Source organism: Pyrgilauda ruficollis, unplaced genomic scaffold (assembly GCF_017590135.1).
Source record: "Pyrgilauda ruficollis isolate IOZ18807 unplaced genomic scaffold, ASM1759013v1 scaffold10, whole genome shotgun sequence".
Taxonomy (NCBI): domain Eukaryota; kingdom Metazoa; phylum Chordata; class Aves; order Passeriformes; family Passeridae; genus Pyrgilauda; species Pyrgilauda ruficollis.
In genome coordinates this window covers 7,345,600-7,364,392 of record NW_024508101.1, presented here as the reverse complement: position 1 = coordinate 7,364,392, position 18,793 = coordinate 7,345,600, and the positions used below count along the sequence as shown (strand labels likewise).

General features: G+C 42.3%; 1 protein-coding gene across 1 annotated transcript in view; it reads left to right on the top strand.

Annotated features, from left to right (window-relative positions):
• The window catches only part of PTPRG (protein tyrosine phosphatase receptor type G), a 382,051-nt gene that overhangs the window by 325,463 nt on the left and 37,795 nt on the right, over positions 1 to 18,793 (top strand). Inside the window, exon 14 of the mRNA XM_041461824.1 lies at positions 13,663 to 13,754. Within this exon, the coding sequence (XP_041317758.1) occupies positions 13,663 to 13,754 (92 nt within the window). The remainder of the gene's footprint in view (positions 1 to 13,662; positions 13,755 to 18,793) is intronic.

Below are 18,793 nucleotides of genomic sequence, written 5' to 3'. Positions count from 1 at the left end.
TGCTTGTACTTCAAAATCTGGAAGAAGAGAGCCCTGAAAGCAAAGCACAAAGGTGACAGCAGTATAACAGGGGTCCTTTCTCCTTTCTCTGGTTTACTGAGCCATACCCTGTTGTGAATGTGGGAGGAATCTGTGGGAAGAAAAGGGCTAGTGAAATAGTATTGCAGTTAGGTGCCTGCTGTTGCATATTGATTTGCCAAGGCCCTGTCAATTCATCTCTTTAATTTTAGGTATAAAAGCATTGTTATCCCGGTGGCAAACCCAAGGTGATCATTTTGGAAGGTTTATGCTGATGGGGTGAGCCCTTAGTGGTGCCACGCAGGGAGTTGCCATGTGTGCTCTGATTAATAAAAAAAGTTGATGGGAAGAAGAAATATTTATATTGACATTGCTGTGAGGAAATCCTGTCATCTTTAAAAGCCCATAAGTATAGTTTCCACCTGTTTTTTTTGCAGAGCCTGGACCTTTTCAAAGGCAGTGCTGATGTGCTGCAGGGAATTAGTTGAGGTCTTTGTGATGGCAGAAGGTGAGAGTTCAACGTGTGGTTTTGTTAGCCACAGAGCTGCAGAGAACAAGTCCCCTGTTGTACAGCTTAAAGGTTCAGGTGGAGACTACTAGAAAGAGACCTGTGTCCCTGCAGCTTGGTTTTATTCAAAGTGTAGAGAATAAGAGAGCAGAAGAGATCACTGCATTTGATGCACATTCTCAGCTGCTGCTTCATCTTCCTGTGTCTGGCTGTGTAATCTCACTCTCAGGATCTTTCGCATGAGGAAGCAGTTGGGCACGGCTGAGCACAGGGGAGATGATCCCATTTCACCAAGCTGCAGCTGGCCCATGGGGCAATGAGAAATCTGCGTGTTAGTGAGTTACAGTGCTGTCTCTAGGGTGTGAGCTTGCACTTGGATCCCCTCTCTTTCCTTATCAATGCTTCCTTGTGCTGAAACTCTGCAAGGGAATCCCTGAGCTTTACACCAGCATTTTTGAAACACTTAAACTCTTCTGCAGCCCTCTTCTCTTTCACTCCCTGGACAGTGAGTGCTGAGTCCAGTGGAGCTTCTGCACTGTAAAGCTGCGACAGGCTGTGCTAATTTCCTGTGTGATGAGCACAGAAGAGGATTCTGAAGAAAAGGGACTTTAACCTTAGCCCAAGGTTTAATATTTTCCACAGTTCTCAATATTGTGATTTGGGTTTTGTTTGTGTTTCATAAACGTAGAAAGTAGGCAGTTCACCTCTTTGGTGAAATGAGGCAGGGGATAAGCATTCCCCTGCCATCCTCCTTCCTGAGTTTTTTCCCGTGGTGTGCCAAATACAGCAACGTCCCATCCCAGAGAGATATCTATTGGCAACCTCACTCCTTATTTTGTTCTGGTGACTGGATTAACATTGACATTGTCATTGCCCTCCAGCAATCTTGCTGTATTCACTGAGCTTTCTGCGAAGAATGAGTTAAATACATATGGGTTGAATGCTTTCTGTTACAGCTCATGCTCTGTCTTGACCTTCTTGGTTTCACATATCTTCCCCTTTTAAAATTACTAGCTGTATCTGAGATCTTAACATTGGTGGGCCATTTTGGGAAATTAATATTAATGAGATGGCTGCTGATTGCATTGTGTGGGTAGAAACAAATGCTTTTATAATGAATGGAATTTAATATTAATTGAGTGGTTTGGAGTTAAAGCAAGATATAAAGTGACAAGCTCATGGCACAGCAAAATGCCCTTTGCAGGAATCCAATTAGAAGAAGGGAGCAGCAAATTCTATGCAAACTTGCTATAATCACACAGGGGCAATACAAGAGTGGAGCATAATTTGGAGCCTGGGCCCTGTCCCCTTGAATGTCTCATAATTTCCATGAATCAACATTTAGCTACTATGTGGTGCCAAGTTTGCATTATTCAGCTTTTTCCTGACAATGCTGCATCCCCTTGCTCCAGACCTCCCTCTCCAGAGGGAGACAGTATGTTTTGCAATAAAGGACACATCAATTAATGCACTGTCCTGCTACATATCTGTAGGAGAAAAATTACTCATTTGTTAGCCTGCTGAAATTACTTTGCACTGAAAATCTTCTGCTGATGTAACATGCTTTTGCCTGATCACTTAAAGCTGTTACCTTTGCCATTTCCTCAATGAGGATGATCAAGAGTTGTCCCCTTTCCAAACTGCAGCATTTATTCATGATTTGCTGAGATGTGCTGTAGATAAATGGCTAAGTCCTGCCTCAAGAAACCAAGTGCAGTTATCAGCTATGTCTTGTGTTATAAAGAGTCATGTATAGTATTCATTGAGTTTGAATTGTTAAAAAATAATTTCTCTAAATATTATGTATTGTTTTCATCTGGCAGATGGAGCTGCAGAAGCTGCTATAGCAAGAGTTTGTTTGTGGCATTTCAGACAACCTGGGTATTGTGTGAAATTGGCTTAGCAAGCCTCTAAAAGGAGGGTGCAGAATGTAAAGTGAGGGTGTAGGAGTGATAGCCAGGGCAGTGCTTCCAGGCTGATAGAGAAGCATGTGGGAAGAAAAAAAAAAAAAAAAAAAAAAACCAAAAAAAAAAAACCAACAAGGAGCAAGTCAATTTATCCACTCTGTCAAAATGGCTATGATCAGCCAGGAGGCAAATGAATAAACGGATCAACAAGTATTTCACACTTGTGTGTTCTCGACAGGAAATCACAGATCTGAAACCAAATGTCTGGGACAAAACTACCAGAAATAGTGGCAAAATACTCTGCTGTTTAGTCTGCATTTTCAATGTTTTTAGCTCACAAAAGTCCTTGAATTAAAGCACTAGAATAAAGCAGGAACTTGTTACTACATTTCCCAGATATGAGCAGAGATGAAAATATTTGGGGTGAGTCTAACAGCAGGACCTCATTCCCCACTGGAATCTCCCTTTGCTGCACACCTGAGTGTGTCTGGCTTGCCATGGTGATGGCTCCTGTCTTTTCTTCTCCCAAGCTCGCAGTCTGATGGCAGCCAAAGCACCGCCAAAGATCACATGTGAACACAGAAATGAAATGCATAAGTATAGCAGGAGGAAAATGGATGTGGATTGCTAGAGGTGCCAGAGCTGAACAGCACCTGGGAGCAGACATCTACTACATTCCTCCAGGACACTGTGTCTGCCAGAGCAGCCCCAGCCCTTCATGAGCTTCAAGAAAAGGAAATGCAGAGCCAAGAGCTGGTGTTTAATTACATATCTGCTTCTGAGCAAGTGTCTCGTGCATCCAGGCACACTCCTTCATACCTTAAGAAACACATTTTTCCTAAGATGTGAACTGCAGTCCTTGTGGGGCTTTTTTCTCCTTTTCCCCAGTCCCACATTTATCAACATTGAAAGGTTATCAAGCACTTAATAAAAGATAGGTTTAAGGTTTAGAAGTAGTGCAAATAAAGAGAACATTACATAAGTAGAAAATGCATTAAATTGTACCTGGTGTTAAGGACTCTAATAATTAACACAGGTTGAGTGAATTTCTCCTGTTTTGCTTATCTGCAATGAACTTTTGTCCTGAATCAAAAAGTTATGCTCCTGTGGTTAGTAGCTCTTTCTACACAGTGATCAAGACAAGAAGAGGCAATGTTTTATTTGCTTGAGTGTGTGCTTAGTGCAAAGGAGTTTGTCATGAGGATGAAACCAGCTTCTAGTTTTCTGTTTCTAATTTTCAAAATAATTTCAACTTAGTTTTTTTAAAGGCAAATCTCTTGTATGTCTGTTACTTTATGATTTTTCAATTCTTGGCGCTTCTGTGTAATAATTAGAAGCCTGCTAATAGACACTGTGGTAACTCTTCTGACATGCCTCGTGCCTTGAATCCTTTTTGTGTAATAAATGTGTATTTCCTTGGTACTGAAATTCAGGAAGCTTTGAATGGGTTATATTCCCCATATAACCCATATGAAATTTCTAAGATGTCCTTTTCTTAATAAATATTTAGAAAAAGGAACTCTTCCTCTCTTTATTTAACACACTCTCAGGATCATGCTTCCAGTCCCCTCTGCCTCATGATGTAGTGGATTCTACCTCTGTTCCTTGCTTATAGTATTTCTAGAATTTTTCGTATGGCTTATTTGGTCTGTGGAGGTGGTAGCTTAAAACATACATTGTTTTTTTTCCTGAACTTCTTTATTATGCCTGTGTATGCTTGTACTCATTTGAAAGCAAACCAGTGAGAGCTTTCAAGTCAGAACTACAGTTTCATAGGAAAATTAAAATAAAAGCAGAAAACACTGGTTTAAACTGACAGTCAGGATACAACCTGACACCCTGCTGGTCAGGGTGGTGGCAGCAGTCTGATCAAGTAGTGGCTGCAGTCCTGTTGAAGGGATAGATGTGGTTCTGTTGAAGTGCTGATCCTGTAGAAGGGTCTGGTCTTCCTCCTAAGCTCCAGTGGTGGTTATGTAGCTCTTGTCCTCCTAAGATCCAGTAGGTAGTTCTGCTCATTGTGTTCCCAATCTCAGACTATACCCAGGTAGGAATGCTTGGTTCCTCCCAGTGGCAGAGCATTTCACAATGGGATGATGTAATTTTTTTAGTAATTCAGTAAGATCTTGATTGCCCATTAAGAGAAGACATCCCTCAGAGGGAGTTATCAGGGATGAGTCATGGAAGGGATAAAGAACACTGCCCCACCTGCTTTTAAGGGCTTATGGAGATGGTGATAGAATACATACTTTTGATTACATCTTACATTGTAACCTAAGACAATGCTTAATGCTGCTGTCTGATTTTTTGGAATTAATAAGATTTTTCTTGTTGTTTAATTATCTTGGTAATTTTTATGTTGTTGTTGTTGCTATTTATCTTGTAGAAACATTCTCACAGAAAATACAGTAGTTTAAGGCAGATGCTACTGAGAGGGTCCTGCTGATGTGGGGACTTTTCATTGTGATATGTTAATTGATGTGGGTCTGTGGTGGCTGACTAAGGGAGCCCAGTGGGGATGTTCACACCACGCTGGCTGCCTGATTTAACCAGAAACCACTTCAGCAAATGCTACTGTGCCGCACAGCTCTGTTAGTGCAGAGCTGTGCCCAGGGTAGGGAACCCAGCACACAAGGAGTGCTGCAGCAGTGGAAGCTCTCAGTGCCTGCATGGATGGCTCCCTGGTATCAGGAGGGGTCCCTGGGTCTCACTGGGGTGTCTCTCCCGAGTGAGGTAGGGATGTATTCCTCATACTGCAGCACAGTACACAGCATGCTAACTCTCAGTGCTCTGGCTCAGTGGTTGGCAGTGTATTGCCCTGATATTTGTGTTTCCATGTCACATTTGTTAACCTTTGAATGCAAGAAACTCATTAAAGCAATTCCTCAGACACACACTCCAGGCTTCCCCAGAGCTCTCCACTCAGGTCCTGATTAGCATCAGCGACTGCAAGAAGCAAATCTCCAAATGGGTTGATTGATAGTGAGATTAATGAGCCTCAAGATTTCTGTCCAGGTTTATTATTGGGAGGCTTACAAATCTTTGCTTTCAGTGAGATGGGTGGGGAGGAAGGACCAGCTGGCTGCCACCCAGTCTGTCTGTATTAGTGTGATGGGGTGATGGACATAGCCCTGTTAGAGCACCAGCACTAAGCAGTGTATTTTCAGTGTTCCTATTATCTACCAGGTACTAAATGATTTGCTCCTCTGCTCTTGGTGCCAGCTGCTCTTTTCTTTTCCTTTGTGCTGTGCTTCCAAAGGTGTAATGCCATTTCTAATTGTGTTTTAAACAGAGTTAACAGAGAGACCATGAAATTTTTAAAGTAGCCATTTCTTGTTGAAGTGGCCAGTGAAAAAAGCCCACCCTCCAAATACTCAGTGATTAAGAGAGAAAGGATATAATCACTCTTTTAATATTTATCTTGGCCCCAGATAAGCTAAACATGAATTATGTCCAGCAGTGTTGGGAATTTTTCCTAGTTCTCCCATGCAGTTTTAGTCCAGGTGCACAGGGACACATGTGTTGAGAAAGATGAAGCTTCCCACTGAGTATTTCATTACATTTAACAAACTGGCGTTTCTGCCTGAAGATGGGCAGGGACATCAAAACTGAGGAACAAGCTGTGCTTAAATTTTTACAAGACTTTTGTGTTAGATTCCAGGCTGAGCCTTGGGATACCTAACATGTCTGTCAGTTGAATGTCCTGATGTCCCATTTGGAGGAAGAAAAGAATATTTTTTTGTAAAGGCAATAGCAGAGTCTTCTGTTTTGAGAGTAATTAGGTGGGAGTAATTAGGGACATTTATGTGAATATTCTGAAGAGAGACTGCTGTCTCTCTATTTCTATTGTACAGTCCTAGGCTGGATCATCTCTGTTTTGGTTCTTTTGTAACACTGTGTCCAATCCAGAGGAATTACACTTTGCATTTAAAATTACTTGCATTTTAATGTCCCAGTGTGTGACCCAGGTTTTATTCATTCTTTTCCTAAGATTCATCATCGCAAAGGGAATTCATGTCCTGAAATGATAATATCAAGTATACCAAATTTTGAGATCTTGGAGGTGCTACTAAGAGCACCTCTCTAGTAAGAGGCAATCTTCATTGATTGCTGTGGCTCTTGTGATTATGGAACAGCTCTTCACTTGCTTAAATCTAGCTTTCTTTTGTGAAAAAGCTTTAACACTCCTTTTTAATATTACATGATGTTTTGGGCATTGGAAGCACACATTTTATAGGAAGTGCCTGAGGTATTTTTTGATTGGAAAAGGCATGTCTTTGTTTTCCTCTGTAATTTTCAAGCCTTTGTTACCAATGTTGCATTACATAAATACTTGGCTCAGGGAGAAGAAAGTTAATATGGTCAGGCTTTCCTTTGGTTTTTAAAGCTGTGCCTAATTTTAAACCATTTTAAGATACCACCTAGAGGTATGTCTACCCGATTTTTGCCTGAAGACATGAAAGTTCTGAGCGGTAATACAGATAACCAAGGATCTTGTTCTCTTGCAGTAGAAAATACTGATGAGTAAAGCCATTCAGTCATCTGTAAAATTGCTGAGTGTATCCAAGGCAGATGTTGTGAGTATTGATTAAAGCAGGAGCGGAAGGTTTGGTGCCTCTGGCCCTGTCAGAGGTCACCAGGAGAGTAATTAGCTACCAAGTGTCACAGGGCCAAGTGTCATCACAAATAAGGTTTCACCATTGCCTTTGCTGTTCTCCAGGGACACCAGGGTGATGGGACAAGGAAGCGTGGAAAACGTTTGTGCTGAGTTAAACTAAGACTTAACCACATGATTTGCAATTAAAGGGCTTTCTAAGTGCATTTCTGCACTGGCCACCTGGGTGCTCTCTGGTCGTGCAGCTGATGAAGGGGGAGGACATGCAGGCAGCCCATCTGGGGGTGTTGTCATTTCTTAACTGTTTAATTATTTTAATACCCTAAAAACCAAGATGTCTCACATAATACCTGAGTTCAGTACTGTATGTGATATAAATGGGTGTCTGGGCCCTGGTGCAGGATAGGATCTCAGAGGATTGGGAGAAGAGGATTTTTTATTTTGTGGAGAGCTGTGTAGTCAGCTGGCAAATTTCGGCCATAAATATTAAATTAGCTGTCGTTTTATGTCAGAAATCCCTAGTCTTGTTTGCAGATTAGTTTTTCAACTGGACTGTTTTAGTAGTGGTGCATTCTTCAGCACAAATACTGTCTCGAAGTTTTGTCCACCTTCTTTTATTTCCTCTTTCCATCTGTTGTTTCTTAGCCTTTTTCCTGTGTTTATTTCCCTACAATACTACAGAATATTGTGGCTGGACAGGTGATTAGCATTTGGAGACTCTTGTGGATCTGTGTGGGTCAACTCCCTAATGTGAAAAAGCATTTCTCCTTGCCCAGAGCAAGTCCCCTGAAACAGACAGTCTACTTTTCACTGCTCTGTCTAGGACAGCCAAGGGCTTGGTATGGCATAACTTCTGGAGCTACCTGTTACCATCCAGACCTCTCCAGGTACCATATCTGGGTGATGCTTAACACTGCTCAAGAATATTTCAGGCAGAAACTGCTTTGTGGGGAGAAGGCAAATGGTCTTCAGGAGGGATCTGCTGGAAAATCAGCATTACTGTAAGGAAATTTTCCTCCTTTATCAGCTTTCCTTTATTCTCCTGGTTTTTATGCATTCCTGCTTTCTACATCCTCCAGCAGCTCCAGTTTGGTCAGCATTCAGTGCCACTGCTCCAGCATGGCACAGGTTCTTTTATAACTTGACTTTTGAATTCTGGTCATTAAGTATTAAGACCTGTAAAGGAAAATAACTGTAGAAAATTAGGGCAATATAAGCTGTTTTCTGACCAAAAATAATAAATGCAGATGTCTCTCTGATACAATGAATGTAATATCACTGCTCCATGCTGGTCACTTATTCATATTCATAAGATCAGCTTTTTTTCATGTGGTTTTCTCTCCTCTTTTTCTTCTTAACGCTTGAGTCAGTTTTATTGCTCATAAAAATCAGTGACTGATGACCCCAGCTAGAGCAGTGCAGACTGCAGACAGCTGTTGTCCAGGCTCCCATCCACTGCTCTGCTGGTGACATGGTCATGATTTGCAGCACTTCTGTTGTTCTGAAGTCTGTGCTCTTTTCTGAGGAGTCATTGCCAATTCTGACAGTGACAAATGCTTGCCAAGGAATAGTGAAGCTAGTTTAAAGTGCAGAGCCATGTGTTACTAGTACACTTGACTGCATACATACTCTGGTTTTGGTGCCAGCAGAAACCAATCTTAATTGTGTCTCCTGAAAAACATGCAAAACAGTTCAATGGGAATCTGAAGCAGCTTTTCTTCTATTCAAAGTGAGAATGAATGTACAGAGGTAGTGAAAGGAGGTTGTTTCCTGTCTTTACATCCTTGTTTAGGAGTTAGTTGCAGACACCCCCGTGATGGAGGAGCATGGGGAATGAATGCTTGTATCCAGGTTGCATTTGGTAAAGACTGAGCCATGTCCTGTGCAGCCTGGTTTAGAGGTCCCTTACAGATCCTAGTCTGACTCCTATGCCATCTTTCCTGTTCTTCCCACCAGCTAGAAACTCTGTGTAAAAGTAGGATGGCTGCAGGGACTATTGGCCTCTTTGTTAACAAATACATATTCTGCAGAGGTTCTGTCTGTGGGAGGCTGTTTCTGGATGAAGGGTGCCTGAAGGACAAGATTTGCCCTGCTCTGACAGTAGTGAATAGGCCTGCAGGACTCTTTCAAGCATCTGCCCCCAAATTGGCCATGCTTTAGCAGGTAATGACCCAGGAAGAGAGCCTAGAGATCCTAGATGCTAATACAAAAATAAAGTAATATAAATCTGGCTGGCCTTGGAGAGGAAATACACACTGCTTTTTGGCCTTGAAGAGGGAATACACACCAGCCAACATCAACACCTGGGAGAAGGACACGTGAACAAGGAGCAATGAATGTGCTGGTAGCTTCAGCATGGGGCAGGGGTGATGCTCTTGGGTATCCCCAGAATGTGAAACATTCCCCTTTGGTTTTTCTTGTCTTTAGCCACTGCCCTGGTGGCTCCAGCCAGCCACTGCAGAGGTAATTGCTTGTTCCTCATCATAATCCTGGCTCCTGCTCTCCCTGCCCTGGCTGCCCCAGAGCTCACAGATCCTGCCTGTCATCACAGATCAGGGGATGCTGCCTGTGCTAGCCCCAGTACAGAGGAGTAAAGGCCAGGCAGTGCCCTTGGAGCAATTCCCAGCACTCCTATTGTCTGTGGCTGAGCTGTGTTTGCATTAACTCCGAGGCACTGCCTTCTACACAAAAATGAAATGCATCCATACTTTCAGGCCGTTATGTGAGCTAGTTCTCCCTCTTGCTTTTAGAGGAGTATAAGGGAGAAGCTGCTTGAGCTTCAGTAACTAATAACCAAGGAAACCTGTTTGGAGTGTTAAAGTCTTACAAGGCATCTCTTCTTATACAGAAGTTAATCTGGTATTTTGCTCAGCAGAGGTGCAACAAGCATTTAACCCAGCTAATCAGGACCATCTTTTTTGCATATTTTAATATTTTCATCTTAGTAATAAGGTTCTGGAGTTTGCATCCTGTTAGTTTGCTTTAGTAACTCACAACTAGTATCTCTGCAAAAAGATTCTGGGCAGGGAGATGTTCTCCCTCACATTGTTTTTGCATTCCAGACCCTGCCTCTGCTGCTTCTCTGGGGAGATGCTAATCTTGCAGTGTTTTACTTCTGCATTTGGGTCCATATGTGACAACTGTGTGTCTGATCACCACGATCTCGCACAGTTATTGTACCCCAGGGAAAGAGAGCCACAAAAGCATATGGGGCTAGAGAAATTGGTGTGCTTCACTGCTCACGGGCGTATTTCAGAGACAACAGACTCTTTGGTATTTCACAGAAAAGATATGGCTCCCCAAAATCTTTTAGAAGTGAATTAAGGTTGTGATTTGTTTTTCTCAACCAGTGCTGCAGAAATGCAATAATTATTCTAAAATTAGTGTTTCAGTTATTAAGATTTTAATAATACTTTATGCCATGACAAATCCCAGTTGTGCATTCACTATGGACTGCTTCTATTAGGAAAAAAAGGCCTGTTATTATTTTCTGCTGATAGTGTTGGTTTCCTGAGAAAATGGGCATGGATATGCAAACACCTGCCCATGTATATACTCTGGTGTTAAAAGTTACAGACTGTTATTCTTATGTGAAAGTAGGTGTAGATTTGCACTTTGTCTAGCCCTGCATCCACTCCCCTGTCTCCTCTCTCCGGTGGCTCGAAACAAGCAATTTCCTGCTCTCATCCTTTTCCTTTATCCAGCCCTCCCTATATACACACTCAGCTTTACTGCAGCCTCTTGTAGCCTTAGCAACTGCTGCCACTTAAGGTTTGTATCTGGAGGAAAAGGTAATGTGGAGGGGAAATGCCAAGGGATAGAAAGGAGCATCCTAAACTGGAGGAGGAGGCAAATACTGAATTGTGTGAAATGCCTCTCGGTACCCTCGATGGCAGCTATCAGTATTTATTACTATAGACCAGTTTCCAAAAGGCTTCACTTGGGGCCAGGTGTTTTCTTACTCAGGAAGAACAGACATTATCCAAACTGGAGTCATCTGCCTGGCACCCCGAGATGTGTTCCCTCGTGGAGCTGCACAGAGGAAAGATACCAGAATGGGAAATAAACCCAGTAAGCAGAACTTGCTGGAAAATTCATTCATTCATTCATTCATTCAGAATTTGTTAAACCCATAACAGATCTTCTAAAGATCTGAAACACAGAAGGGGTCACTGGGACAGGGATGCAATGGCCTGTGTGCAGTAAGCTCAGCTGTAGAGGCTGACCTTACAATATTTACAGCTACTATGACCAAGTAGAGGGAAAACAAAAAGTTTGAGAGACATGTCTTCACGTAACGTGCCAGTATCCAGTATTGCAAAGTAATGAAAGTGCTGCATTACGTCTGCATATTAGACAAGAGTGTGATGTTTGTGACTTGAGAAAACCTTCAGTCAAAGTCTAAGGTGTCTCTTTGCAAAAGAGCTGCAGAAAGTCTTCCAGGACTAAATTGCAGATTTTTTAATTACATCAATGATTGTAGCAAACTTTACAATGTGAAATATTAATTCAATACATTGTTAATCCAACATTGTGCTCAGCAGAGTTGTGCTGGGCTGGGCATTCAGCTATTGCCATCATGGGCCTTAAAATATTGCACAGTGTGATTATCTGACACATTTACATGTTTTGAGGCTATTAAGAGAAAGCCATCTTATGACTGTGCATAAAAACCTTAATGCCAGCCTTTCAGAGCCTCTGAGAGTATAAAATAACAAATTAACCAAAAAAAATTGCTTTCTTCAATATGATCAGCTTAAAAAAATCCTGTAAATCCCTGTATAAAGGTCTGTCTTTTTATCAAACACCTTTTTTAAGGCCTTCATTACCAGGAGAAGCCATTCAAGGATTTCTGTAGTATTGACTCAAGGGAAAGAGCCCCAAATACATCAAAATCAGGAACATTTTGCCTGTTTCATATTCATAGTTTCTTCTTTATGTGTGACTGATTTATTCCACTGCGTGCCCCCAGGGTGTTCATTGTCCAAAATAAAGGCTGCCAAAAAAAAAATGAGAACAGGGAGCAAGTGGTGAGGCGGGGGGAGTTCATCCCATGTTTTTAAATGCTGTGAGACTACTGCACATCTTGCATCCTCGTGTGTGAATTCACCTTATGGTGTTTCTTAACAAAAGTATACTCACTAAATATATAACTTCTGCAGAATACAAGCCATCATGCCTGAAAATAGAAAGCTGCTCCCAGACAGTGACTCCATGCTGTGAAATCCACTCTCTCCTGTATTGTCTTAAGTTGTACTTGTGCTGCCATAGCTTGTGCTTGCTTTACAAAGCACTGTGCCTGTGCATTAGAAAGCACATGGAAAGTAAGCACCTGTGATAATTTTAGATTCTGGTTTCACTGAAGAGAGTGGTTTGGTTTTCAGTGGCATTTTTTCTGCCTGGCATGTATGGATATTGGAAACAAAGGCACTACAAATGACTTTGCTCTGACGATGGGCTCTGCATGGAGAGCACAAAGCCTGAGTTGCAGAGCAGCAAACTGCAGGAACTGCAAGCAGCAGCCTGGAAGCCACATGTGCAAATATTTCTGAGCAAGGGAAGCTGCAAGCTGGCAAAGGCACAGTTCACCAGGGCCCCACAAACTTTGCCCAGGTGTTGAGGAGCAGTTGAAGGGCGACAGCGAGGGGGATCTTTCTGCACTGGGGAGCTATTGTTTAGTGCCTCGACAGATGAGAGCAGACCCTTCTCCTGCCACAATAGCTGCTCACACCAAGCAAGACTCATTAAATATTCAGTTCCAGCCTCAAGCAGCTCATTAAGTCAGCAATGAGCAGTGACGCTGGCGTTGGAAAACCCTGCCTCAGTTAACATCACCATGCAGAGTCTCCCTGGATCTCTTGATGTTATTCTACTCAGTACCTTTTCTGTGATGACCAGCTTGTGCTCTCTGCTTTGCATTAAATACAGGTAAAAAAGAGTCAGGTGGATTTAAGTTCTGCTCTTCATTGCAGGCCTTTTTAGAGAGGAGCCCTGGGGCCCAAGGGAAGTGTCTATTGGATTTTTGTGTACCAGCATATGTAATACAAGTTAGCAGGAGGAGGATGGGATGACGGTTATATGGCATTAGTGTTAAAAAGCAAACAAACAAAGAACCTTAATTTTTGAAAGATAACTTTCGTAGCAGAACATCATGATCTGAGGCAGTTACAGATGCTGTGGTGGTTGTTACACTACAGAAACTTTTAAAGTAAGTGTATTTTCCCTGGAAATTGAGTGTACTAGGTGGAATTGGGCTTGAATTGTATGCTGAATGTGTTTCTTGTGTGCAGAATTCCTTTCTGAATGATGTATTTGAAACCTGTTTTGCAGCCACTAACTTTTATTATTATAATTTCATATTCAGTAGTACTTAGCAATAATGTATAGAGGCATTTATGATGTGTGGAAGTCAGATGTCAGTGAATTAGAGCACATCAGAATCTGGAATAAGAATTGTAATTGTAGAAAACGTACATATGTTTTCATGTATCAATGTTTTAAAATTATAACATCTGAAAGTATGGAACAGAAATGGAGAAACAGAACATGTGCAAAAGTTTTTTCAGAGAACAGTTTTTCACACCCTGAATCTATTTTTTTTTTTTTTTCTTTAACAGAAAGTGTTTTCAGACTGCTCATTTCTATGTGGAGGACAGCAGTTCCCCCCGTGTGGTCCCCAATGAAAGTATTCCCATTATACCTATTCCAGGTAAGAATGGCTTAATCTCCTGTATTTGTGCTACTTGGAGTCTGGATTAATTACTAAAGCAGGGAAGGTTGTGCTTGTGATAAATCATGGGGTTTTGGTAGAAATTTGTTCTATCGGTGCTGCTTCATTTAATTTAATGTGCTTTGTAATGGGGCTCTGAGTGCCAATGCTGTATTTTTCCGTAGACACCTCACCCACTTAGTTTTAATAGAAATTTCAGAATAACCTTTGCAAAATGTCAAAAACATGAGTAACAAGTTTTAAAAACACTGAGACATTGCATCCAGGGTGAAACCAGCTGCTCCAGCAGGGCAGGTTGCAGGGGAGGGATTTTCAGTTCCACTGCTCTCTCGAGACTGGGGGCCTTGCCCCCACTTTCTCCGTGTGTAGAGGTGGAATCTGGGGCTCTCAGAAAGGACAGTGAGACACAGGGATAAGCAAACAACCTCAAAGTCCAAAGCCATCTGTTAATTTGGTATTAATAAAGTTACCAAAGGTCAAATTCTCCTCTTAGCTATACTGAGAGTTATGCTGGGAGCAGAGTATAGTGCTGTTCTCTCTTCATGAGGCATTTCCCTGGGGAATTATTAAGTGCAGGATGCAGCTGCCATGAAGCTGTGATGACAGAGAGCAGCTTGGTGTTACCGTGGCCTTTGCAGCCGCTGCCTTGCTTGATGATGGTCAGTCTCACAGGCAGAATTAAGGTACCAAAAATGTTATACTGACCTCAGTCTGTCAAAGGCTTGTACTTGTTTCTTGAAGCTGTTTTAAGTTTCCTTGTCATATTCTGTATCTGCATCATTGATCTGGGATTCAATCTGTAGCTAATTAGGTTCATTTTACAATAAAACATTCAGAGCTTTTTCTGAGACACTGAAGAAACTTGCTTCCTAGCAAAGTGAGAGTCCAGTTATATTTTCCTTGATTTTATTCAGTAGACATGTGTGACTTATTTCTAGAAAGGGTCTTTCAAAGTACCCATGGGAACTAGTAGAAAAGGTCAGCTATTACATTCCTGCAGAAAGTGTTAGGCAGTTTGCCTTGCAGTCTGATGTTGTACCACTGAAAATAAAGAAAATGTGCTATCATCCCCTCTCCTTTCTGTTAGAAACTAAAATGCATGTCCTGGCCACCTCACATCCTTAGCAAGAAGTCATCCTTCTCCTTTAGGGTAAATGAGGTGACAGGTTTTAATCTTAGCCAACCAGTGATTATTTTTCACAGAAATACTTAAATAGCTGGAGAAATCCATTCTTCCTACTCTGAAACCAAGAGGAACAAATGCCTGTTGGGACTGCTTGTGGCAGTCAGTTCAATGGTCCCACCATGCCTGCTCTCCTGTGGTACCTCCTTGGGGCTTCTGGGGAAGGGCAGGCTGGGCTAAGCTGGACTCTGGCACAGCATAAACCATGGGGATTATGTCTACAAGGCACTGGAAGGAGACAAATTCTGCCTTCAGACAAAAACCTCTTTGGCCAATGTGTACTATTTTTATTGTAATTGAGACAGTTTTTTTCTTAGATATAAGAAACCAGCAGAAAGCTCCATCTTCTCATGCTGCAGTGTGTGTTGTTGAGACAGTGGTTCTTCCCTGTTGCACAGAAATGTTTTGATGGTCAGCCCATTAAGACTGGAGTGCATTCATATGAATTGTAGTGTAGGCTGAGGAAGTTCCATTAAAACCATGCAGGCAGCAGGTACTGTCAGGGCAGCATGTGCACCAGTGCTTCTCCAGCAGCCATTCTGGCACACAGCAGAAAGTGACTGGGAACAGAACATTGTCTCTGGGGACATTTCCCATGAGTAAGCCAGGCTGTGAGACCACAGCAGCTTTGTGATGCTACTGTCACTGCAGTGCTCCCTGTGGTGTGCTCAGACTCTAATGCTGAGAAAGAGCTGCTCACCCCTGATGAGGGGCACTGCAGATTAAGGCATCCTCTGAGCAAATGCTGGAGGACATCTTGAGCAGCTTTGTAGTTAAAAATCTGCAAGGCTTGATGATCCTTAAGGAACATCAAGAACTGGGCCTTAGAAGGAGATTTTTTTTTAGTTGGTCGCGAGAGTGAATCCAACCCTTGCATTCTGAATCTAATGACAGAATTTTTGTGGATATAATGGATGTAGAGAAAGACCTGCATGCAGACATCCAAATGGAGATTCAACTTAATCTGAGGTTGAATCATGCCCAGAAAAGCTTAAAAGAGAATGAATTGGTGAATTTCAAGATCTTGACACTGACATTAAAGCTATTTAGGCCACCAAAAGCCAAATCACCCTCTGTAAGTGCCTCCCTCTGTGTGTGTTACCTATTACCTGTACAGGGATAATAGTTAATACACGGATACTTTCAGCCATGAGGCTCAAGTTAGTAGAGAAAAATTCCAGCTATGTTGGCTTTTTCCAAATATGGGAGATCTTGAAAGATCTTGAAGCTCTCAGAGGCATTTGCCTTGTTTGGAGGTGTAGAAGTGGGCTGCTTTCCCCCATATACCTGTTGCTAGATGACATTCTTCCCTGACGTCAGCTGCTGCTCCCACATAGACAGCCCACTGAAATGCCTTAAGAACATGAAATGACAAAATTCTCCTTTAAACTGATGGCATCTGATGAAATTACAAGCCTCTGAACTTTTCCTCTGGAAGCTGCCGCAGGGTGTGAGAAAGTCTTACTTGCCATGTTGATACTAGAAGCAAAATATAAGTGGTATTTTCACAGAAACAAGATTTTTTAAATAACCTTGTTAGGTTGTGAAACCCCATCTTTACAAGAGGAATTTGTCTAGGTCCCTGTGGGACTGTGCCTCTACCTCCTGCAGCTCAGTGGGCCAACTTCCACCCTTGGATAAGAGCAAGCAGCCACACTGATGGCAATTTAGAGCAGCGTGGCTGAACGTGTCCAGCAGGTTTGCCAAAACCCATCTCAGCCCACAGTGAGCTTCTGGGCAGAGGGAGCTGAGTGGGTCTGGGTTGGCTGGTTCTGCCCAGGTGTGGGGTGGCTCTGCCACGTGTCTGGGAGCCAGGAACAGCGAGGTCCTGACACAGCTCGAGGTTTCAGAAGAGCACTGGTGTCTCTGTGTGCCACTCTCTGCTCCATGACGTGTCGACACAATCAGAGGTAGTGTTTGTGTTTATTTCTGCACTATGTCCTGCTCTTGTTTATGCAAACCCTCTGTTTTCTCAGGTATATGAGCCCTAAATCAGACTGCCAGCTACCTGCTATAGGCAGGTACTTTTCAGGTGTGACATCTAAAAAATCTTCTTGCAGAGGAATAATTTTATCCATTTTCTATTTCACTTCCCTTGGCTACATACTTAATTATTGTGCAGGAAGCCACATCGCCCATAGGTGTGTGCCTCTCTGCAAATTCTCTCTGAGATCCAAATCATTATCATTATTCATAATTATCTGCACTGCTTGATCTAGAGAAACACAGGACAAAGGAGTTATCATTATCGGAGTCACCCACTGGATATTACATCTGAGGTATGAATCTCAACTCACATAAGCCTTACACCTAACAGTTATGCATCTGTAATCAATGGCAGATTTCTGAGAACTCCCCTGCCATTCTGCCGAACAAAATTAATTCTCTGTATGTTCTCTGTCTCCATGCTCAAGTAATTTTAGCCACATACACATCATCTTTGCCTGGATCTCTTCTATAAAACATTTTCTCTTTGCAGGATCTCATTCAACGAAGCTGCTCCCGCTTCTGTTTGTTTGGTCTTCCTATTGCTGGGTCACTATCTGACTGACTTTCTGGATCTTTCTGGACTTGATCCTTTCCAATAGAGTCAGGAAAGTAACAGTAGCAGCATCGCAGCTGCAGACCTGTGTGTTTTGTAACCATGAAGCCAAAATGCATCCCTTAGCAGTTCTCCTTTCCTCTCCTACAAGACCTGCTCCCCAACAGTACTGCAGAAGTGCAGCTCTGTGCAACTTACATGATATCAAACAGTGACATGAATAAAAATTCTAATCTCCTCCTCTCCTTTGTGTCAGAGTTTTCCTGCTCTTGGGTGGAGCATTATTCTGGATCTTGCTGTAACTTTACTGCTTCCTTGCCCAGCTGTCAGTAAGACTTGAGGTGAGATCAGTACAGAGGTACTTGAGGCTTGACCTGATGGGAAAGCTCAAAACTCTATATAGTTTTGACCACTGTCCAGACAAGCACAGATCATAAAGAACAAAATGGCTGGCCAGTGCAGCTGATACATTTATCATATTTTCCAGAAGTATTTAACATCTTATATTTTCAGTATAAGTAAAATTTCTCAGAGGTGATGCCAATCATTTCAGCTGTGTCTAGACTACAAGAGTTAAGAAGCATTTCCCAGTTGCCAGATAATGGTATGTTCAGTTTTAAGTTTAAATGACAATAAATTAATTTTTTAACTTGTCATAGAGTTTATTAATAATGTATTTTAAAAATCTAGTGGCAAAATCTGATGGAGATATACTCATGATTCTTGAAGAATATCTTAGTATGGGTGTACAAGTCCAGGAAATAGAGGAATAGCAATGAAAACGTGCTTTACCACCTCACACCCACCAGGATGTGAAGGCCAGGGCACCCATGACCCTCTTTCATTTCCCTCTGTCTCTTCATGGTTAAAAGGAGTCCCATCATGAGTCTATCTGATTAATTCTTAGCTCTTCTATAACTTGAATAGTGCCTTGAACCTTTCCTGACAAATGTCAGGGATCAGACTTGTTGTGTTTTTTACAGGCTCAGCTGCTGTGTTCTGGTAGCATCCACCCTTTGACAAACTGTTTCTGTTAGGAGACAGTAATGAGTATCTCATTTGACGAGGAAACTGCAGGTTCCCAGCACAGGTATCTTACTGCTTTCTGCTGAGGTGTGGCTGCCTCGAGTTGCATCCCCAGAGCTGAAGAGCAGAGCCCAGGATACATCTGTGACAGTGACAGTGCACTGAGCACAGTGAGCCTTGGGATGTACAGGAGCTGCAGCCGAGGGCTTCTTTCTCAAGGGCATGAAGCTCTTCACTGAGCACACAGGTGGTGCTCTTCAACTGCTT